Source organism: Scyliorhinus canicula, chromosome 8, assembly GCF_902713615.1.
Source record: "Scyliorhinus canicula chromosome 8, sScyCan1.1, whole genome shotgun sequence".
Taxonomy (NCBI): Eukaryota; Metazoa; Chordata; class Chondrichthyes; order Carcharhiniformes; family Scyliorhinidae; genus Scyliorhinus; species Scyliorhinus canicula.
In genome coordinates this window covers 103,901,799-103,926,397 of record NC_052153.1, presented here as the reverse complement: position 1 = coordinate 103,926,397, position 24,599 = coordinate 103,901,799, and the positions used below count along the sequence as shown (strand labels likewise).

The 24,599-nt window shown below is 42.1% G+C and overlaps 1 protein-coding gene across 1 annotated transcript in view; it reads right to left on the bottom strand.

Moving 5' to 3' along the window:
• Positions 1-236: 236 nt before the first annotated feature.
• Positions 237-24,599, bottom strand: part of LOC119970426 (protein-lysine 6-oxidase-like) — a 31,103-nt gene continuing 6,740 nt past the window's right edge. The window contains exons 4-7 of the mRNA XM_038805026.1: positions 9,729-9,885; positions 6,792-6,887; positions 6,594-6,709; positions 237-2,908 (exon numbers count right to left, since the gene is read on the bottom strand). Of these exons, the coding sequence (XP_038660954.1) occupies positions 2,902-2,908; positions 6,594-6,709; positions 6,792-6,887; positions 9,729-9,885 (376 nt within the window). The 3' untranslated portion in view covers positions 237-2,901. The remainder of the gene's footprint in view (positions 2,909-6,593; positions 6,710-6,791; positions 6,888-9,728; positions 9,886-24,599) is intronic.

Genomic DNA, 24,599 nt, shown 5'->3' with positions numbered 1-24,599 from the left:
TTGTGTGAGTTCATGTCATGATGATGTACAATAAATACAGTAAATGAAACAAACATCATCACCTTCCAATTATTTAAATTGTAGCAGATGCATTAAAGTGGATCACTATTGTCAAATAATGTTTCAGTCATTTAAGTGCAACTTAGCAACTGTACAACTTTTACGTGATACATGAAAGGGAGGATCACGTCGTAATTTAGGTGATATATTCCAATGAAATGTTTTTTTAAACTAGAAAATTAATCATTTTTATGAGTCACTTTTATTGAGAGTACACGGCAACTTCATATATTTGCTGTGTACTCCATTTTGCTCTGCCTTCAGAATAGGCCTCTTAGAAATGCATCTGCTACACTAAAATCAGTGTGGACTGTGAATGCTATACTTAAGAGAATTTATTAAGCACCCAACTTCTGCAAATCATATTGAATGGTGAAAGTTTGCTGACACCCATATCCACCATTTTACATGGGATTGGCAGCTGATGGGCAGACTCTTGTGGAGATGACAGGGGTTTTGGCTGCTGGCTGGAAAACCAGTGAGAGTTCTATCTTTCCTCTTTCCAGGAAAGCTAACTGTGTCTTGTTCCACTGACGCACTTGACAGGCCAGCAGGCACTTGTCAGGCCAGCAGTGGATCTCACCAGGAGCAAGGACCCCAGAGGGTGGTGGCCCGATCAGAGGCCAGCAACTCTATTGAATTTCAGCACTACCAGGGAGGCAGTAACTATGCCAGTACAGCACCCACCAAAGCATTGTAGCTGTATTCCAGGCCAGATGTGAGTAATATTGGAAAGGAGATGAGGTGATGGGCGTTGCAAGGGAGGGGCGTCAGCGGATCTTTCACCAGACTCCAGCCTTCCCAATGCCGTGTCCACCGATCAAATACTGAGCGCATTTAAATGAGGGGCCCCCACACCTGGCATACTGAGCAACCCCGCACGGGTTTGTTATACGCCCCACTTAAGAGTCTCACATGGCAGTGGGATGGGAAGGCAGTCCATGGATCTTTCTGTCACCGACTTAATGAAGGTGAAAGCAGGAAGGTGGCAGACTCTCCTGCCTAATTAAATTCCACCTCCTCAATGATTCATGAAACTCACCAAGGGGAGGGCACAAGATTCTGCCCTATGTGTCTGAAATAACTAGTGTGTAAAATATAATCCATGCATTGCTACATATTAGCTATTTCTGCACTTGATTGACATGAATGAAGGATAACCTTTACTTTACTCTGGATTTGACCTGTCTTCTGAGTTGCTAGTGTTTTAGATAATTGTGTCATCAAATCCTCATACTTCATACCACTCTGTTTTTGTGTTCTTTCTTCATATTTATTCATATAATTCCCAAAGAGGGTTTTACAAGTTAATTCCAGACACATGAAGCCATTTTTGTTAAGATCCCTTATTTTAGGCCCAGTCTTTAGAAATTGAAATGATTTTAAAATCTAATTTCACTTTTCTCTGAAATTAATTTATTTTTATTTAAGTCTTCATCTTTCTCTTTCATAAATAACTTTCATTTGCAAAAGTTATAATCAATAATGTTAAATAAAAGCTCAATTTAGTTACAGATAATTCATAATTTTCAGTGAGTAGAAATTACTTAAATGTAAAAATGAAAATTTACATCAACTTGATGGTTATCTTTCATTTTCATTATTAATTTTTGCACGCTGTTTTAAATTAAATGTTACATTTTGGAACAATATTCTTCTACAGTAAAATATCTTTAGGGATGCTGGAAATTAACCAGCCTCCGGGCATCAGTTTTAGAAATCGGAAGCCTTGAACCATAATTTATTTCAGTCCTAAATTCTTCAATTCATATTTACAAAATTTGATCCAGTGATGGTAGGTTTTAGATGCTGGATTTGAAATTCTGCTCAGCTATTACTGTGGAGCAAAAAAAAGATGAAATGCCTTTAACATTTATTCCACAGGAATAAATTTTAACCACTCATTGGGGAGCTTCCGATGAAGAGGTCAGGCTCAAATTTACAAAAAGGCACACTTGCCCTTACCAATTGAATGTAGTGACATTCAATAGTGTATTATTTGGGATCAAATAGTACATAAAACATATATATTAATGGGATCCTTGCTGATGACCTTGAATGCATCGCAACAGCAAATTTAGATTTCTACACCTCTTTGGCGCATAAATGCACAACAAATAGAAACAATTCTAATGTTTCAACTGTAATTATAACTTTCATAGTCAAATGTGCATGGTAACAGGCAATCATCCTACAACAAAGGATTCATTGTTTGGAATGAAAGCAGTGGAATGTAAGTGGATCACTGTTAAATGTAAACACAGTCTTGTTCATAACCACATGTCTTCTTCTAACTCATCCACTTTTTTATGATACATGCCCTGTCCTGTGATGTTGTGTTATTCATCTGGTTGCTGTGACTTTCATGGCGGAAAATTGCCTTTTTTAGAGTAGATGATTTAGAATAGTCATGTGCTTATTAAATGTAAAATATTTTTCAAATCACAAGTTACATATAGCCTAAACACCAAACTTTCTTAATTAATTCAATAATGGCACTATTCTCATTGCAATCCTTGGTCCTGGGAGAATGCATCTTTGCAAATTAGATGTTAACTGCAGCAAGTGCCATCACAATGGCAATGTGTAGTGAATGAGTTAAAGTGTCAAAATTGATTCCACTGCAGTAGTTAAGATTGGTTCCAGAGGTCCCAGTCACAGTGTTACTGGTTTTAAAGCATTTGTTCTCATAGATTTCAGCATCTCCTGCAAATAATACCTGTTCGGGATTGTATAAATTGAAATGGTGCCAAATTAAGGAGACTGAAGCTTGACTTGTTTTGTATCTTGTAAAGGATTCAGATTCAATCCATTCTTAAACATGTCTTGTTCTTTGTGAAGTTAGTATCTGAAAAGAAAAATTGAGCTCAGGTGAATTTTGCACATTATTACCAAGGTTCTATGAAAGGTGTGAAGCTGATGTTATGAACAATTATTTATTGAAAGAGTAATTTTTTTAAATAAATCTGACAAGCAGGTAAATAAATAAATTGTTTGTTTAATGTTTTGGGTATTAAGATGGAAAATTTAAAGTAAATGAATTAGCTTCAATAGTTTGAATAACCTTTTGCCAATCTTGATCTTTTTTATGTTGTTACAATCTAAAGATCTCAAAGAATAGATGTGGCACAGCAGTAACAGTATCAATGAAAGCAATTTGCTCAAACCATCCAATTATAACAACTAGTTAAAGAAGCATGACCGTGAGAAGCCCAAGTACTTAGAAGCCCAGTACTACAAAGAATCACTTCCTCATACCATATTGTTTATAATCTCTAATTATTTTATCAAAGAATATAAAATTCCTAATATTCCAATTGGATTATTTCCAGACTTTGAAATATGGAATACAGAAGTTATTTGGTAGTACAGAACTTGAGTTTTGCTGAAAAGAGAGATGTGCTGTCAAATCAGAGTCCACTTGTCAACCAATCAGAACCCTCTTCTCATGCAGTTTATAAATTCTTGTTCCCTTTACAATTGTCATTCTTGTGTGTCTAACTTGATGAGTGCAAAACCAAAAGCTTCATCAGCAAGCCTCTTTTTTTCAGCAACACTCATATCTGGTGACATTTGACAAAAGTACTGCTGATTCAATTCAGAACGTTGCTGTAAAGAAATACATACAATTATTTACAGTAAAGTGATAGGGGATCATGATCAAGATTGGCACTTAATTGGAAACAAAACTACTGAAATAGCTGAGCAAACAAATGGAGTTCTTCCCCTGCGAAAGTACGGATTACACAAGACATTTTTAAAAACTAACACTGACAATATGGATGAGCATGGCAAACACTCAAAAAAGTGCATGTCAACTAGAATTGGCATTCAATAATAATAATCGTTATTATTGTCACAAGTAGGCTTACATTAACACTGCAATGAAGTTACTGTGAAAATCCCCTAGTTGTCACACTCCGGTGCCTGTTCGGTACACAGAGGGAGAATTCAGAATATCCAATTCACCTAATAGCAAGTCTTTCGGGACTTGTGGGAGGAAACCAGAGCACCCGGAGGAAACCCCCGCAGACATGGGGAGAATATGCAAACTCCGCACAGACAGTGCCCCAAGCAGGAATCGAACCTGGGACCCTGGCGCTGTGAAGCAGCAGTGCTAACCTCTGTGCTACCATGCTGCCCAACAGAGGTAAGTTGAGAGATGCCAATCTTGAGGTTAATTTAAGAAGTATTTTTAGGACCAATGAGTGGAGGATCCAAAATACGAATTAAAATTTGATGTTGGTCAAACATTTCTAAAACACCTCTGCTTTTTGGTTTAAATCCCTAGAACTTCAGCTGAGTTATAAAAAAAGTTTAAAAGGGCAATTCATTCTTTAGGACAGCTAGCACCAAAAGGAAGAAAGACAGAAAGGAGGAATTGCATATAATTTAAGAGACTTGTAGAAAACGAATGACTGCTGTAAGGAAAAGGAAACAACACTAGTTCACAGAACCAGGCTTGAAGGTTCCTAGCATCAATAAACTTGGCTCAGTATGCTTCCTATGATCAAGATGCCAGTTGTAATGAGTAAAGTTTACAAAATGTACAAAAAGAACTATGAACATAACTGAATAAAAATTCAATGGCAGCCTTGATGGAAATGGAAGAATAAGAAATGCCACATCAGCAAGAGTAACATGAGTGAACATAGCAGTTGGACCAGGGAAAAGCAACAACAAATTCTGCAAAGACCATCCCTGTTGCCTCGTTTGCAATCCTTTACTACGTCCTGTTTATGGTGTGATGTGTTGCAAGATAATTGTGCAAAAGGCAGATATGAAATGGTAGGTAAAACCTAGAGTTACAAAACAACTATGTAAGATCTCCGTTTGAGAGCAGAGTATGTAACTCGGGAACTCTATTATAATAGGACCATGATTTTCTAATGAATGTTGCAATGTGCCTTTTGAATGCCTTTTGCTTAGCTCCAATAAGACAGCTCTATAGTTAGAAAAATAAAAGTTGTGCACTCAACTGTCCTGTTCCCCTTTTCCTGCTTACCCTACGCAACCATTACTTTCCACCATAGTCTTTAGAATTGACAAAATGCATGCTTTTGTTTCCCCAAAGTTCATTCAGGAAAGTTAATTATTGCTTAATTTTTAAAAATCCATTATTAACTTCATAGTATCTTAAATATTTTTTTAATCTATTTAATTTGTAATGAATTACATCAGCATACAAGGAGGAAAGGACCAGGCGAGCATTCAAATCTTAGGGGAACGGAAGAGGAACATTTCAACATTAGGAGCTGCCAGGCAGGAGGGAGAGGGAGCAGTGCAATAATGGTGCTAAGATTGGACATCTCCAGTGTAGTCCTTACAGAAGAAAAACACAGAATATGCCTGCCTATGCAGATGGACTAGGATGCAGAGAGCCAATTAAAATGCAAAACGAAGAGCAAAATATTTGTTGCGTCTGAGTAGTACTGTAGATGCAGTTAATTCTATAATTGAGGTTGCCAAATTAATTGCTCTGTTAACTGATCAAGATTCAAAAATGTTCAATTATTGTCAGTAGAATTTGGGAATTTGATTTTTTTTTTATTTGTCCGTGGGATGTGTGTGTTGCTGGCTGGGGCAGCATTTATTGCCCCTCAACAATATTGCTGTTTATCTGGAGGCACATGTAGGCCAAACCAGGTGAGGATGGCAAATTTCCTTCGCTAAAGGACACTAGTGAACCAGATGAGTTTTTACAACAATTGATAATGGTTTCATGGTCAACATTGGACTTTTAGTTCCAGATTTGTATTGAATTCAAATTGCACCATCTGCCGTGGTAGGATTCAAACCCAGGTCCCCAGAGTATCATGCTGGATCTCTTGGTTACTAGTCCGACGATAATACCACTACGCCACTGCCTCTCCTATTGGTAAGGCTTACTATATCATTAGTTCGGTTCACAGCAATTTAATGCAAGAGAATGAAGTAGCACAATATTCATCAGTCAGCCAAACCAATGATATATAGTCTGACTTTGACAAAGGGTCATCTGGACTCGAAACGTTAGCTCTTTTCTCTCCCTACAGATGCTGCCAAACCTGCTGAGATTTTCCAGCAATTTCTCTTTGGATATATAGTCTGCTTTCTTAAGTCTAATATAGGGGAATGTACTACATGTTACCAGTAAAACATATATTTCAAAATCTCATATTTTAAGACTAGACAAAGAAATGTCTGTAACTGATGTAATGTTATATACACATGGGTATAATTTTGTGTTCTCAATTGAATACTTTGGTGATTTACTAGTTTCATTATTCACCCTTACCTTATGATAAGGAAGCTGATTAAAATATATATTTATTTGATATAAACATTTGCTTTTCTGTCCACAATAATTCATAAAGAACAGAGATTACTAGTGTAAATGAAATAGATCAAACATTAGTGCATTCCTTAGTCGTTTAGCCTTTCTACTAAAATTGTAATATGCAACAACATATTATGTACCAACTCGAACATTTTGATTGTACAAAAAGATTTGTTTGGACCTCAAATTTGTACTTAATTTCATGAGCACTTACTGTGAAATTCTACAGCCTGAGGTATAAGCATGTTGGCCTGTATAGCGGAGGTCACAACGAACCACATTATTAGTGTAATCTGATTCTGGTACCAAATAGCTTGGATTTACTGCAACCTGTAGAATGAGGAAATTAGACATCAGTAACAATCACTGTGATGTAATTCTTCTTCTGTGATAACTGTTCAATATCACTTACTTTTAGTATGTAGTTTCCAGCCTTAACATCTGTAATATCAATCCATTGGCAGTCAATATCAGCATTGTAGGTATCATAACACCCTGGACTCAATCCCTGCAAGGTTAACAGTGTACAATTTAAAGATATTCAGAAAAATGTCTTGTGTTTAATTCATTGAACTTGCCATTTGTAAGTTAATTGCATTTTTATGAGAAGGCTATGAAAGCATTTTTCAAAATCTGAAAGTTTAATAAGTATGTCTGATGACAAATTTCTCCCATTCATTAGTCTAGCTTTATGAAAAAGTCTTGAATTGAATCAGTGTTTGCAGTCCTTGGGATGTTTTATTGCCCATCTCTACTTGCCTTGAGAGTACTAAAAGTAAAGCACATGTTGTGGGACTAAAATCCCAGGCCCAATAGGGTAGGTGGTTCCCGAAGAACATAGAACATACAGTGCAGAAGGAGGCCATCGGCCCATCGAGTCTTTACCGACCCACTTAAGCCCTCACTTCCACCCTATCCCCATAACCCAATAACCCCTCCTAACCTTTTTGGTCACCAAGGGTAAATAGCATGATCAATCCACCTAACCTGCACATCTTTGGACTGTGGGAGGAAACCGGAGCACCCGGAGGAAACCCACAGGGAGAACGTGCAGACTCCGCACAGACAGTGACCCAGCGGGGAATCATACCTGGGACCCTGGTGCTGTGAAGCCACAGTGCTAGCCACTTGTGCTACCATGCCACCCGAGAGAACTACTTGGCTTCTTAAGACAATCGGGCAGCTTTCATAACCACTTTATCTAGCAGGAGATTTATTCCAAATTTGGGAAGAATTATATCTACGAACAAAGTTGCTAATCCTGTAAAATAAATAGAAAACACTTATACGTTTGACTTTGCCACTTTGTGATCAGATGTGCTTGACAGACAGCGCATGGTACAAGCATGAGTGTGATTGGGTGGGTCAATTTATGATAACTTTATATACTTACTAAATTTAAATAATTTTTTAAGTCAATGTTTCGGTAAAATACGTGTTTCCAGGTTTTTGTATGTCCACATTAGGTAACTTAAGTAACATTATTTACGAAAGGGACATCTGTACTGTTCAACAGTGAAGTTTTTTCAAAAACATTTCGTATAAACATTTTTATATCTTTTGGCACATATAACACTAGTATGACTCTTACTGGATATTGTGTTCCATAAGACTTTTGTTTTATGGTGACGGTATTTAACATTCATTAGTGTACCCTCAAATATATTATAATGATCAGGTACAAACCATGGTTTCAAAACATTTATACCAAAACCTGAGTATGAGTTGTCCACAAAATGCAAGTCAATGTGGTGCCTTTCTGCTATGAGTTGAGTTATTTTTGGTTAGCAACAGCGGCAATTAGAATTGCTGGTCTTTAACTTCCCTCTGTGTCATGTACTAATTCAGCAGTTTAATCAGGCCAGGTTCCTACAGTTCCTACAGCCATACTGAGGTTGTAGAAATTCTGAATGCCCTCTATGAGTAATTGAAGCAATTTTTCTATCACTGATTTGCATGGATCGTGCCCATCCATCACTAAATAGCTGCAAATCTCAACTTCAATAACATTGTTTATGTGCTCTCTTTTGTATAGCCAGATAAATTTAATTCAGAAGGACAGAATCTGCCTAAATAATTCCTAACACTTTTTCAAAAAGTTAATTCCTATTTAATTTCCCCCATGTCTACTGGGTTTCTTTCAGGTGCTCCAGTTTCTTCCACAGTCCAAAGAAGGCAGGTTTGGTAGATTAACCATGCTAAATTGGCCCTTAGTGTTCAAAGATGTGCAGTTTAGGTGGGGTTATGAGAATAGGGTGGGGGAGTGGGCCGAGGTACGGTGCTCCTTCAGCGGATCAGTGCAGACTCAATGGGCAAATGGCCTCCTGCACTGAAGGAATTCTATGGTTCTATGGGTAGGAAATCTGCCATCCTTACATGATCTGTCCTACATGTGATTCCAGACCCTCAGCAATGTGGCTGACTCTTAACTGCCCTCAATGCAAGGGCAATTAAAGATGGGAAACAAATGCTGGCTTTGCCAGTGATACCTACATCTCATGAAAAAAAGGAAAATTTAAATGCAAAACGGAAAATCAGCAATTATACAATCCCTTGCTCCTTTGGATGCCTTGTTTCAATCTACCTTATGCTACATTAATAAGAGAGTAAACATTGTTGTAAATAGAAACAATTGTGGTCTCAATACCAATCCTTGTCAAATGTAAATGTTGCCAGAGGACCATAGGCTGCTCTCCCTTTGAGAGCTGACTGGTGGTGATTTAACCTGAGGATCACCATATCTTAGGCGAGGGGAAAGGTAGAGAAGGCAGGACCTTCATGAATAACTTCAGCCAGTACAGAAATTGAACCCCGATGTCCTCCATCCTGACATATATCTTCCAACAAGTCCCTATGGTTTACAGCCAAAAGACAGTTTCTTATTCGTTCCTAATCCTCAGTTCAATAATGTTAGTAGATGGCCTATTTGCAGAACTTTATCAAATGCGTTTGGAACTCCAGATCTATCAAGTCATAAAGTCTTTGACAGTCCACTTGGGATGTTACTTCATCACAAAGAATAGAATCCAACCTGATTGTTGTTTTACTATGATGTGAAGATGCCGGCGTTGGACTGGGGTGAGAACAGTAAGGCGTCTTACAACACCAGGTTAAAGTCCAACAGGTTTGTTTCAAACACTAGCTTTTGGAGCACTGCTCCCTCCTCAGTTGAATCCAACTGTGAGATCCAACTGTGAGATCAACGCAGACGCGGGGAGAATGTGCAAACTCCACACGGACAGTGACCCAGGGCCGGGATCGAACCTGGGTTGTTCCTCAGTGCCGTGAGGCAGCAGTGCTAACCACTGTGCCACCGTGCCGCCCCAATATTAAATTGTGTTTCACGTACCTGTGAATGTGCCGTACAAGCATATCTTCTATAATACCCATAGTCACAAGAGGTGTCCTCCAGACAAAAACTAGCCTTATGTCCTTCAGCAACTTTTCTATGAGTGGCAGCATCCAGGAGATCATAGTGGCTAAATTCATCCATGCTGTGGTAGTGTCTGTGATTTAAAACAAAAAAAACTACTATGCTTAGGTACAAACAACATGTTGTTTCAAGAAGCTCAACACTACTCTGTTGATATTAACTGGTAACTGTACTTGCATACATTTGGAGATCTCTAAACTTTGGCATTGTCAACCAAAGCTAGGTTTTCTCGGTTTGGGTGTAGGGGATGCGCCACTATGAAGACATGCTCAGTATCTAGCAAGTATGAAACTCTACCTGGGTCGATTTTCAGAGGTTAGTTTCAAGATTCTTAAACTCGGTGGTGAATTTCTTGGTGGTATATATCAGCTACCCAGCTGACCCCAAAAAAACTGTTACAATGTTGGCTTTGTAATTACTGTGCATTGAATTCCAAGATTGTAGAACATAGAACAATACAGCACAGAACAGGCCCTTCGGCCCACGATGTTGTGCCGAACCTTTGTCCTAGATTAATCATAGATTATCATAGAATTTACAGTGCAGAAGGAGGTCACTCGGCCCATCGAGTCTGCACCGGCTCCTGGAAAGAGCACCCTATCCACGGTCAACACCTCCACCCTATCCCCATAACCCAGTAACCCCACCCAATGCTAAGGGCAATTTTGGACACCAAGGGCAATCTATCATGGCCAATCCACCCACCCTGCACATCCCTGGACCGTGAGAGGAAACCGGAGCACCCGGAGGAAACCCATGCACACACGGGGAGGACACGCAGATTCTGCACAGACAGTGACCCAAGCCGGAATCGAACCTGGGACCCTGGAGCTGTGAAGCAATTGTGCTATCCACAATGCTACCGTGCTGCCCTTAAGAACAAATTAATCTACACTCCATCATTCTACCATAATCCATGTACCTATCCAATAGCCGCTTGAAGGTCCCTAATGTTTCCGACTCAACTACTTCCACAGGCAGTGCATTCCATGCCCCCACTACTCTCTGGGTAAAGAACCTACCTCTGACATCCCCCCTATATCTTCCACCATTCACCTTAAATTTATGTCCCCTTGTAATGGTTTGTTCCACCCGGGGAAAAAGTCTCTGACTGTCTACTCTATCCATTCCCCTGATCATCTTATAAACCTCTATCAAGTCGCCCCTCATCCTTCTCCGTTCTAATGAGAAAAGGCCTAGCACCCTCAACCTTTCCTCATAAAACCTACTCTCAATTCCAGGCAACATCCTGGTAAATTTCCTTTGCACCTTTTCCAAAGCTTCCACATCCTTCCTAAAATGAGGCGTCCAGAACTGCACACGGTACTCCAAATGTGGCCTTACCAAGGTTTTGTACAGCTCCATCATTGCCTCATGGCTCTTAAATTCAATCCCTCTGCTAATGAACCTAGCACGCCATAGGCCTTCTTCACAGTTCTATCCACTTGAGTGGCATCTTTCAAAGATCTATGAACATAGACCCCAAGATCTCTCTGCTCCTCCACATTGCCAAGAACCCTACCATTAACCCTGTATTCCGCATTCATATTTGTCCTTGTAAAATGGACAACCTCACACTTTTCAGGGTTAAACTCCATCTGCCACTTCTCAACCCAGCTCTGCATCCTATCTATGTCTCTTTGCAGCCGACAACAGCCCTCCTCACTATCCACAACTCCACCAATCTTCGTATCGTCTGCAAATTTACTGACCCACCCTTCAACTCCCTCATCCAAGTCATTAATGAAAATCACAAACAGCAGAGGACCCAGAACTGATCCCTGCGGTACGCCACTGATAATTGGGCTTCAGGCTGAATATTTGCCATCCACCACCACTCTCTGGCTTCTATCGGTTAGCCAGTTCATTGTCCAACTGGCCAAATTTCCCACTATCCCATGCCTCCTTACTTTCTGCATAAGCCTACCATGGGAAACCTTATCAAATGCCTTTCTAAAATCCATGTACACTACATCCACTGCTTTACCTTCATCCACATGCTTGGTCACCTCCTCAAAGAATTCAATAAGACTTGTAAGGCAAGACCTACCCCTCACAAATCCGTGCTGACTATCCCTAATCAAGCAGTGTCTTTCCAGATGCTCAGAAATCCTATCCCTCAGTACCCTTTCCATTACTTTGCCTACCACCGAAGTAAGACTAACTGGCCTGTAATTCCCAGGGTTATCCCTATTCCCTTTTTGATCAGGGGCACGACATTCGCCACTCTCCAATCCCCTGGTACCACCCCTGTTGACAGTGAGACATTGTACAAAGAAAGTAGATAAAATGAGGATGAATATAAAGCAGAACAGGAATAATGAATTATACAGTAGATTTGTAATGGTGATCTGGCAAGTGAGACTACATGAGCATGTTGATCGAAGTTGTGAAAGGAAATATCACTGTTTGCTTTGGCTAAATAGGTTGCCAACGGAACAGTTTGGCAATTGGTTAGAAAAAATTGTTGCCTAAATCACTTAGCAATTTAGTTATAAAATTGAATTCTTTCAGTTTATATCTGATTTTCTCATCAAAACGTTTTTCATGAAAGAAAAACTTGCATTTATATAGCACCTGTCACAGCCTTGGGACGTTCTGTGGTGGTTTACAGTCAATGTGGTATTGTCCCTTTGAAGTGTAGATTTTGTTGTCAAGTAGGAAATGTGGCAACCGATTGTGCACAGCAAGCTCCAATAATATGTTAAAACCAGAAATGGGGTGTTGCTTTACTTTGGGTGAATTTATGCAAAGTGCTTATTGTGTGTCATCCTAATGATCTTCTCCATAACTAGGAATGGTACCTTATGAGTCCGTTTGACAACTGCCCAACCTTTGCTTTTCTATCTGCATTAATGTCACGGCTGTTGTTAATTTGTTTACCAGTCATTCACATCCACCTTTGATGGCCTCATTCAAAGCAAAGTTACCATTATCCATCTCAGTCATTCCACCTGGTGCAGCCTCCATTTGAGTCAGAAGGTTGTGGGTTTGAATCCTACTGTAGGAGATCAGCACAAAACTTTAGGCTGGTACTTCAATGTAGTAATGAGGGAGTGGCAGCACTCTGAGGTGAAGTGTTTTGGATGAGATGTTAAATTGGCTCCATTTGCCCTCTCAAGTTGATCTAAAGGATGATACTACTTCAAACGAGCAGGCAAGTTAACTATGGTGTATCGAATAACACTTATCCTTCGATGGATGGACAGGCCAAAAGGAACAAATGATCTGGCCATTATCGCACATCTGTTTGTAGGAGCTTACTGTCGGCAGTTTTACATGAAAACAGATCGGACTTAATTGTGCCAAACACTATGAGACATCATTCTTCACTCATCAAAATCATTCACTAAAAAACATGTACTACTTAAAGATCATTGAAATCTGAGTGTCAGCATGAGTGCCCAGTCACCTATCTACCCAAGCCCTGAATTTAATTTCCTAACACAAGCCTTCTCCAATTTTATTTCATCCATGAGACTAACTAGCGCTTGACCCCATTCCCACTAAACTGTTGACCAAACATTAAGTATGCTGTCCCCTCCCTTTGAAGATGGCCAAAAAAATCCACGCTTCACCCCTGTGTTCTCATTAACTGCTACCCTACCTACCACAATCTCCTTTTCTTCACCAAAGCCCTTGAACATGTTGTCATCTCTCAGATGTCCAATTTGAATCCCATCAGTCAGATTTTCACTCCTCTCATCTTAAACATTCCCTCTTGAATGAGCTTTAATTTCCTCTACCTAAAAGACAAGTGGTGAGGTTAACAGAGTCTACAGACGGATATAGACATGTTAGGTGTGTGGGCAAAAACTTGGCAGATGGAATATACTGTAGGAAAATGTGAAGTTATGCACTTTGGTGGGAAGAATAAAGAAGATGAATATTATTTAAATGGAGAAAGATTACAGAAACCTGCAACACAGAGGGATTTGGGAGTCCTCATGAATAAATCACAAAAAGCTAGCATGTAAGTTCAGCAGGTAATTGAGACCGCAAATGGAATATTGGCCTTTATTTCAGAGGGAATAGAGTATAAAAATATGGAAGTCTTGCTAAAACGGTACAAGGCACTAGTTAGACCACACCTGGAAAACTGTGAACAGTTTTGGTCCCCTTATCTAAAAAAAGATGTACTGCATTGGAGGGAGTCCAGAGAAGGTTCACTAGGTTGATCCCGGGTATGGAGGGATTTTCATATGAGGACAGGTTGAGTAGGTTGGGTCTGTATTCATTGGAGTTTAGAAGAATGAGAGGTGACATTATTGAAACATATAGGATTCTCAGGGGCTTGGCAGGATAGATGGTGAGAGGATGTTTCTCCTTGTGGGAGATTCTAAAAACAGGGCATGATTTCAGAGAAAGGGGTCGCCCATTTAAAACAGATGAGGGAGGAATTTCTTTTCTCAGAGGGTAGTGAATCATTGGAATTTTTTACCGCAAAGAACTGCAGAGGTTGGGTGATTATGTATGTTCAAGACTGACATAAACAGATATTTAATCAGTAAGAGAATCGAGGGCTGTGGGGACAAGGCAAGAAAGTACAGTTGAGGATTTTACCAGATCAGCCAGGATCTCATTGAATGGCAGACTTTATGAGCCAAGTGGCTTACTTCTGCTCCTATGTCTCATGGTCTTAGTTTCATGCCACAAACTCTACCTTCCTTCGTGTCTCAGGCCAAACCGCATTGTTCACACCCTGAACTAAGTTTCCACCCCGTATTTTCTCTATTACAAAGACAGCCTTCTTCCATCTCTGTCACACAATCACCATGATCACACAAAAAAGCCTAGCCCTGCCTTTTTCACTACCACAGTTGATTATTCTACTGCTACCCTAGTCAACCTCCCACCCACCATCCTTTTATAAATTTAAGCTTAACCAAAATCCCAATGCCTTTATTCTACTTCATGCCAACTCCTGCTTATCTAACACCCTTACCATCACTCCAGGTCTCCCAATGCCAAATTAAAATTGTACCTAAATTCTAATTTCTAAATTCCTCATGTCTGCTTACCTTGGTCTCTGTAATGTCCTCTAACCTGACAACACCTCCACTTTCCCCCTTTCCAAACTCTCCATTATGTACACTGGAGACACCGTGGCACAGTGGGTAGCACTGCTGCCTCACAACACCATGGATCAGGGTTTCATTCCAGCCTTAGGTGACTGTGTGGAGTTGCACGTTCTCCACGTGTCTGCATGGGTTTCCTCCGGGTGCTCCAGTTTCCCCTCTCAGTCCAAGGATGTACTGGTTAGGTGGATTGGTCATGATCAATGTGCAAAGTTGTGTGGATAGGGCGGGGGAGAGGGCCTAGATGGAATACTCTTTTGGAGGATTTTTCTTCTTATTCATTCATGGGATGTGGGCATCTCAGGCTGTGCCAGCATGTCTTGCCAATCCCTAATTGCCCTCAAGGAGGAAGTTAAGAGTCAACCGCATTGGGTGGGTCTGGAGTCACATGTAAGCCAGACAAGGTAAGGATAGCAGATGACATTAGTGAACCAGATGGGTTTTTACAACAATTGACAATGGTTTCATGGTCATCATTAGACTTTTAATTCCAGATTTTTACTAAATTAAAATTCAACCAACTAGGATTTGAACCTGGGACACCAGAGCATTACTCTGGGTCTCTGGTTTACTAGTTCAGTGACAAAACCACTACTGCACTGCCTCCCCATGAGTGATGCAGACTCGATGGGTCGAATACCTCCTCCTGTATTATAAGGATTCAATGGAGCCTGTTAAGCCTGCACTTGCTTTTAATTCAACATTGGTGACCATGATTTCAGCCACTTTGGCTCTATGCTCTGGAATCCCTTCCTCGACTCTTGCCTCTCCTTCTTTTGAAACTACACAGATCAACCTTTAGGTTACAACTCCTAAACTTACTTACTTTAGCTTGCTATACATTTTTCTGAATGTCTCAGTGAAGTTCCTTAGGACATGTTTCGATGTTAAAGACGTTGAGCAAGATTTTCTTGAATATTGGCAAAGGCCAAAAATTAGAAAGAAAAACAGATGCTTTCTCTGCCATATCGTCCTGGTCTTACAAAACACAATGGCTAAGGATGAGTCCTACAATGTCAGCCTGCCAGGATGGGCTCTGATTGAGTCTACCCTACCAGGAACATCATTTTTTGAAGATCAGAGCCCATTTTTAACGGCAGTGCACATAGGTTAGCCAGGATCCAGCCTCCCCCACCCAAACGCAGCCGGGTCAGTGCCAGGGGATAGTGCCTGGCCATGACCTTCTCCACTCTGATCAATGCAAACAGTCTGGGAGGACTGTTTGCTAGGTGAATGGCTTGGGAGACCATATGTGATTCACACAGGTCTGCCCACACGCCGATGTGAATGGATTTTCTTACGGAGGATATGATCCAGGTGTAGAGGCTGATGATGAAATGTTAATGTATGAAATGATGTTACAGACGTTGAATGTCAGGAATCCCGTTACGCGTCACATTTTTACGGTGGCATTTCACACACTTTGGACATCTCGTGACATTTTCCACTCCTGTCAGCGGACCTGCCTGGTCAAAACGGGAGAGGAAACCCCAGCCTTGTATGCGTACAACTTATTGCTTACATTCTTAGATAATTCTGTGCAAGAACAATTATGTGCCCCCAGAATCAGTTTTATACAGGTGAGATAATATTGGACGCGTTTTAACCACCGCATTGTGCCCGGTGCAGATCTGGGAATGCCAGTTATCTAGCGGGAAAAACCAAAATTGAAATTCGGGCCAGGTGCAAATCAGTTTGCTATCTTACTCATTGAATTGCTAATGAGGAATTGCATTGATAGTTGTGAGAGCACTTCACAGCTGCAGGTGGTGTTTGCTGCTTGCTCCTGCTGGTGGCTGCAGATGCGTGGAGGCTGCTGTTGCTGTTTCCTTCCTTTTCTGTAGTCGGGAAGAAGGGCAAGTTTGTCTATGATACCTGGGCCCTCCAACACCAGGCTCAGGGGGATGTATGAGTCCAGAAGGCAATCCGGTTTGAAGCTGTGGGACCTGGTGCGCAACATTGTTCCACATGGGCCACCTGATGATGCAATTGAAGAAATGCTTTTTCACATTGCTGATGCTTTAGTTGCTGGTGTGGTGAGTGCTGCATGTAACTGGCACATCATCACGGGTTAAACATGATGTTGAACTGCACCTCGAGTGCCAGTGGAATATGTGGATGTCAGGATTTGGTTGCGGTGGATTGGGCCGTGCGGGAGAGCCTGCACAGCTGTGACTTCTGGACAGAAAATGGCACTGATACGTGGAACAAGTCACACACTGATGGACAGATCATTTCTACGATAAAGTTCTGGACATGATAACACATTTTCAGGCTTATCCTCATTTCTGTTGAGGAGCCTGTGAGTGGTGAAACCGTGTGATTCTTTTCCTTTTTGTGTGAAAATAAGCTGATATAGCTTTGTATCGGTAATGTTTCCTTGTTGTTTAATGGTTAGTATGATATACGGAATATTATATCATTGATTTTCAAATCTTTGTTACTGTTGACCATTTAATAAACATAATATTCTCAAGAGGATTCTCGTGGGTACATGTACCATGTCTCAGATGATTATTACATCGCATTTCTATCAAACTTTGACGCCTAAACAGTTTGCCTGAACTGTAGAAGCATTAGCACCATAGAGGCAGCATCCAACAATCAAACACTCAAGAACTGGTCTTCAGCACTGGAAATGTCCTCATGACCAAAGGGTAAGTGTGTGGATCAGGGGAGGGTACCTGAGCATGGTCTCCCTAATGTTCCCGGCAGGAGTCTGGGAACTGGGACATCCTGCTGTGGCTAGGGGTGAGTGTGCAGAGTGAGGTTTTCCAGCTCAACTGTCTCACTGGATTGCACTCTGAGAGAAGGCGGGAAACGTGATTGTTGGTCTCCTCCAATTATGTACGAACTGTGGCAGATTATGTCAGTCCAGCAGAGGCTGCCTTCATGGTGCTGGTGGCATTCCAGGCAGCCACATGCAGGACAAGACGGCCATAAGCAGGGGGCCACCACATACCCTGAAGACCTGACCACCCATGAGGCTGAGGAGGAACCCAGAGGGGGACACTAGCAATGGCCCAAGGTGTACAGGTATTGTTTGTCTACATCTATCTGTGTCCCCAGAATAGATATCAGAGGTGGGCACAGCCTGCTACTTTCCGTGCCCTGTGGCCTTTGATGCCCTTGGCGGATGACCTCTGCAGGGCCTGGAGCCAGAGGTTCCCAACCGACTTACCGCTGTCACCGTGCCATCCTGTTCTGCCCATTTCCTTGAGATGCGCCGGTGTCAGGAGGGAGGCGTATGGGGATTCAGAAGAACTGAAGAATGCCTTAGTTTCCTTGGTCAAAAGTCCTCGGTTGGCCTCCAGCGCTTCCTCCTCCCTTACGGTGCCCGTAGAGCCCTGGGGGTCTCTATGGGGCTCCTGCTGGAGTGAGCACCAGAGGCCTCTGCCCTCAGCGATGCTCCTGAGTGACTGGGTGTTCTTCAGCGCCTTGGCAATGTCCACCTGTATCTGGGACATGTCCCTCAGCGACTGGGACATGATGTCGAGGCCCTCCGACTGCGGACTCTCTCGTATGTTCCTGCCTCCACCTGATGTACATCAACTAATGTGTGGTGCTCACCAGATTGTTCACCAGAAGACTGTCAGCCGTTGAGGTGTGTCTCTCTGCACTGGTGGAGAGTGCAGCTAATAGCTGTGATGCATCAGTGGTGATCTCCTCGGAGCCCTCCTCCGAGGTGGTCTCAGGTGACGGGGGCGGGGGGATGGGGGGTGGGGAATGACTCCGGATGGTCTGGCCCCATCAGGTGGAGATCCTGCGAGACAATGGACATGTGGTCAGTGAGAGGGAAGGATCATTTTGCTTGACATGAACTACTCACTTGAGACAGGTCATCTGGGGGAAGAGGCAGTGTATCCTCACCTCTGCGGCACGGGCCAACCTTGCTGTCGGTGACTGCTCACTCCTCGGACAACCCCGCAATATCCAGGGCCCATTCCTCATAGACGTTCAGACTTGAATCTCTGGTACTCCACCCCCTGTCTTGGCCCTTTCCCCCTTAATATGGACTATCTTCTCCCGTGGAGACAAAAAGAAGGCATTGTGAGCTGCATGCTTAATGAATCGGGGGGGGGTCTATAGCAGATGGTCTGTGTGGGCACCGCACCTGGACATGAAGGGGTTGTACTCGTGGGTTCCTGTGGTTCTGAGGAGCGAGCACGAAGATCAGATGTGGGGAAAGTGTGAGGTGTTAGCTAATGATTTGGGGGAGGTGTGATGGGAATTTGAGGGGCGACAGGCAGGGCCAATGCCAGGAGAGGTGGTAACTTACCCTTGCAGCTAGGTGGAGTTTGTTGGTCTTCCTACATTGGACGTCGGTCTCCTTGTCATGCTGCCCACACTGACAGCTGCTGTCACTGCCTCCATGCCAGATTTGCTGACCCTGCTACTGTCCTCCGACCCCCTTGGGGGTATAGGATGTCCCATCTCACATCGACAGTGTCGGTAAGCCTGGCCAGGTCAGCATCCCCAAAGCGAGGAGCAGGTCTGCATGCTGCCATGCACATGTGTTGTCTGGGTGTGAGTGGTGAAGGAGTGTTTAAAAGCTGCTCCCTCTTGTTAGCGGCTAGACGCTGAGGTGCGAGTCTGGTGAATCAGATGGTGAGACAGCCAGTACTGGTGAGAAGTTCGTGGGAGCTCATTTCCGAAACTAAGTGTTGTTCAATATGGGCCACAACCTTGCCAACACAGCCGTCGAGAAACATCCCGCCAATCGCGCCCAAAATGACTCTTATACATTTTTCTATTAAATCGCGCTCATTTTATCAGAACACTGTTACAGATCCTCTATAAACACCCATTATAGAGGTCTCAACCATAAAATGTGCAGATCAACATACCAATAGCAACACAGTCTAGGCATTCACTATAATTATTAAAGAAGCAGCAATATATCTTTATCGTATTATTTTCCAACAGGTATTCTTCTTAAGCCACATATAAACACAATCCATTTAGATATATAACAATGGATCAAGGTAACTAGCCTCAATATTAACTAGCCACAGTCTCTCTCAATGGGGCAGGGAAGAGCTTTAAAATGAGGAACACAACCCAACCTGTCTTATACACATCTGCCACCATTTTCCCAGCTACGAGTGCCATGTACTGCAATTTTATAAACACAGCCATACACTGGGAACAGTTTTCAAAAGAGCCTTTAAATTTTTAAGACTTCTGCTTCTCAGCCTCAAAGTGTTCAGCACACGCTTTTACATTCTCCTACACCCTCCTTACTTTCACTTATTATTCAACCACTATAGCTTGTCCAATGTGTGTGTTTATTTTAATTACATCTGTGCAGTTATAAAGGGAAAGATCTGACAGATGACCTGGGCTGAATTTTACCTTCCAAACATCGATGAGTTGGGGTAGTGTCCAGGTTAAAATGGAAGAAATTTGTTGCAGGAGTGCAACCCGCCCATTTTGGGCTTTACCAGAGTAGGACATGGGGTAGGCAATCAATTCACTTGTTGGAAGTAGGTTGTCCATTTATGTGTTGTAATAAGGCTTCATTACAGTCATTCTATTTTAAAACTGCAAATGACTTCTTTCCTGGTTGCAGAAAACTTGGCAGCTGAAAGGAGGTGAGAGGGGCTGAATCCATAAGCATTTACACCGCTGCTTATGGGTCAGGAGACGTAAGAGAGCTTCTTTCAGATTCAACAAGCAATGAATTAGCACAGTAAACACTCTCATCACCATAATCTGGTTGCTCCCACGCCACACCTCTGACCACCATCTGATCCTGAGACCACCCCACTCACGAGGGGGGCCCTCATGCCATGATCATTCCCACTCCCCCAAAAAACCTACCTGCTCCCATAAGCTTTGGCCCTTTGAATCACTCTTCCTGCTTGAAATTCCTCCTGGTGCACAAAGGTTGTCTGTGGGCAGGAATTCCACTTCAGAGAGTCCTGTCGGTCTTGGAAAACCTATTTTTCTGGATTTCCTGACTGCATAACTGTCCCTCTCCAGTTCAGAATTTACCACCAGACTAAATTCCAGCCTCCTATTCCTTGATCTCCACAACACCAATATGTATAACCTCCTTCGGATGACACTGGAACAGACTTTTTAAGAATGACTTATGATGATGAACAATGTGTAAGGTAGATAGGCTGTATTTATGAGATCATAAGATAACAGTTACAATATCAAGATTATGTTACATGATTGTCTCATGCAGTATGGCAATGACATTTTTTTTGTGATGGTGCAAAGCCTTATTTATGTAAGAAAAGCTAAATTGTTCCCAATTACATCAAAATAAATGTGTCATGAGTACAGCAATTGACTATTGTTCTGCCATTAAAAAGCATTTCAGAATGTTGCTGTAGAGCTGTAATTTCCTGCCCTCTCCTGCACAGGGGAAAAGTGGTGAACCCAAATTGCATTGCATCTGAACATGGCATAAAATACACCCAGAGGGCTATTTCCTAGTCAGCAGAAGTGCTAAATGGCCTACAGCTGTGTCCTTGTTCATTTGACTGCTGGAGGCCCCAAGATGTGATCATTGTTCAGACAGGCAAAGGTCAAAATCTAGTTAATTGCTACTCACCACGTAAATGTTAATGCAGCCCACTCTGAAACCGTTTCCTCAGGCATTCTTCCACTTATGGACCCAATGGGTTGTCAAAGAGGAAACGTGTAGCAAGAGTCTTGGAATACTCTCTATAGCTTCATTTATATATATTTGCATCCAGGAAATCAAAATGTCCCAAGGCTACGGGTTAGGCAAATTAGTCCTAGAATATTGCATTCAGCGAACTGTGTTCCAGAATTTAAAAGTTCTGACAATCGATTACTACAAACAATGACTGTTAAAGTTTAAAGTTTTTTTCTAATGTATTAATTTGGCTGATAGAGTGGAAAACTGGAGCATTAACATATGGGCTTGAATTTTATGCTCCCTCAATGGTGTTTCCTTTGTTTGGGGGGGGGGGGGGGGGGGGGGGGGGGATGTAAAATTGAAGGCTGGGATTCCCTCCAGGTTCTCGCCACACAGTAATTTTATCATGGAGCAGGCAAGGTCTTTGATGGGAAACCTACCCTTGCCTCAATTGAGACCCTCCATTTTTAGGCTGGCGGAAACATTAAATCTCCATGGGAGAAGACTGGAAATATGTTGGATCTGGGGTGAGAAGGTGGCGGGGCTGGGTGCGGGCAGCTCCATAAGAAATCCCCTACTGACAGTGGGTGCCTTTCCCTGAAGCCCAGTGACCTCTGGACCTCCCTCCTCCCTGATCTGTCCGCTGTGAACCCAATCACCCCCCTGGTGAACCTTCCTTACCCTTTTCACCTTGAGACCCTTACACTTTCCTTGTCTTGCGGCTCTGACACTTCAGGCCAGGCAAGTTGGTGTAGTTCCTGTTCTGCTGCTGCAGCACTGCCTGCCAATCAGATTGGCTGGCGGTTACCTAAGATGGCTCTTGCTCCCAAGTGAGGGGTAGAGATCTTGCCTGTTGCCAGTTAACGCTTATTAGGGCATAAATTGACTGTGGGGCAGCCAGAGTTGATGGGGGCATGTTCCCTGCCAACTTTTTAGATGGCAGGAGGTGAGTCCCTGTCATCTGAAAAAAATCAGGCTCTGGTGCCTTGACGTGGTGTGATGCCAGTTCAGTCTCCTTAACAATCATTTCTTAACCTTATGTTAGTTTCTATGTGCTGTAGCAATTTGGAAACTGGATAATTCCCTAAAAAAAATATTTTGAATTTGGATGGAGAATTACCAGATCACTTTGGCAGCTACTTAGAGTCGCAGAGGTCTCGAAATAAGTCTTTAGCTTCGCCACAGCTGGTTTAAGGTTAGGAAAACAGAATTTGGACAAAACTTTAAGGAGTTTACCCTGATTATTTTTTAAATAGATTGGCTTTAACTTATGCCAAAACAAACTGCTGACATGTTAAAAGCTTCAATACGTTAATACCGTCTTTGTCACCATTGCCAAATCAACCGATTCATCTTTGTGCATAGATGATTTTTTTTTCCATTACAGGTGCCAGCAATACTGAATCCAAACGCTGTAATTTTAATTGTTGAAGTTTTATTACAGAACAATTAGTCTCCCAGTGTTCCCACACATGGAATATTTTATTTTGATTATATATTTAGCAAATATATGGGAAAACTACTTTTTCCTCCTGTGAAGGGCTTTTTGTCAATTAGCGTATTAGAAAAGCTAAGCCACGAGTGCACAAACAGCTAGTGAGAGACTATGGCCATTAATAATTCATTTTACATTGTTTTCTAGATTATATTTAGTTTGCCCCCTTATCCAACCATTAGAATTCCTGCATTTTACCCTGTTAATTTTACCAATCATAAAAAACGGAAAACTGCATAACATAATAAGAACGAACTAGCAGACATCATTTTCTTCAACATTTTTATCAAATGCTTCAGAAAATTATTTATCATTTAACTAAATATTCATTGAATGAAATATTTGTTTTCATAAGGAATTTGAGTGAAATGTTTCTTTGTATAAGGATATAGTTGACCAAATGCAAATATAATGAATGTATTTTTACTCATGAGTGTTTAAAAGAAAATCTCTGCAATCGACACTTTGAATTGTATTTAATCTCTGCGTAGCTCCTCGGGTATGCCCACAGATACTGTCTGAGGTGGACTGGTTGGGTGGGTTGGCATGATTTGGCACTAAGTTAGCATAGGGGCTATAAAGGGTCAAGAGAGTGGGTGGTGGCTATAGGTTGGCATAGATGGTGTGAGGTGTTATGGGCAGGGGTAAAGGGTCATAGCTTGATATATTAACGGCAATAGGGTGAATGTGGGCATGGAAGGTGTGAGGGATTATGGGGATGGATGAAGGACACAAGTTTTTTTTGTTGTTTTTTTTTAAAATTTAGATTACCTAATTATTTTTTCCAATTAAGGGGCAATTTAGCGTGGCCAATCCACCTACTCTGCACATCTTTGGGTTGTGGGGGCAAAACCCACGCAGATATGGGGAGAATGTGCAAACTCCACACAGACAGTGACCCAGAGCCGGGATCGAACCTGGGACCTCAGCGCCGTGAGGCGGTTGTGCTAACCGCTAGGCCACCGTGCTGCCCTGACACAAGTTTTTTTAATTCATCCATGGGATGTGGACCAGCTCTGAGGGCATTTTAAGATCAACCACATTGCTTGGATCTGGAGTTCCATGTAGGCCAGACCAGGTAAGGATGGCAGATTTCCTTCCCTAAAGGGCATTAGTGAACCAGATGGGTTTTTACAACAATCGACAATGGGTTCATGGTCCTTTCTAAATCCAGATTTTTATTGAATACAAATTTCACCATCTGCCATGGCAGGATTCAATCCCGGTACCCAGAGCATGACTCTGGGTCTCTGGATTACTAGTCCAGCAACAATACCACCATGCCACTGCCTCCCCACTAGCCTGGAGGGTATGAAAGGTGATGGGCATGGAGGGTATGAGGCACCATGGTGGGTGGGTGGCAACAGGTTAGCTTGGATGAGGCATGGGAAATGTGTGGAGGTTGCTTTTTGATTTAATGCTTCTGAAATAATATTTGACAAAGTGCCGGTGCACCAAGGCAGATCTTCTGCCCACCTGCCTCTACACCAGGGTCGCTAAAGAACTCTGCCACCCCAGAACAAAAATCCCAATTTCCAGGGTACTTCCTCCCAGCTCAGGTTTGCAGAGCTGCCCTGACTCTATACTCCCAGCCT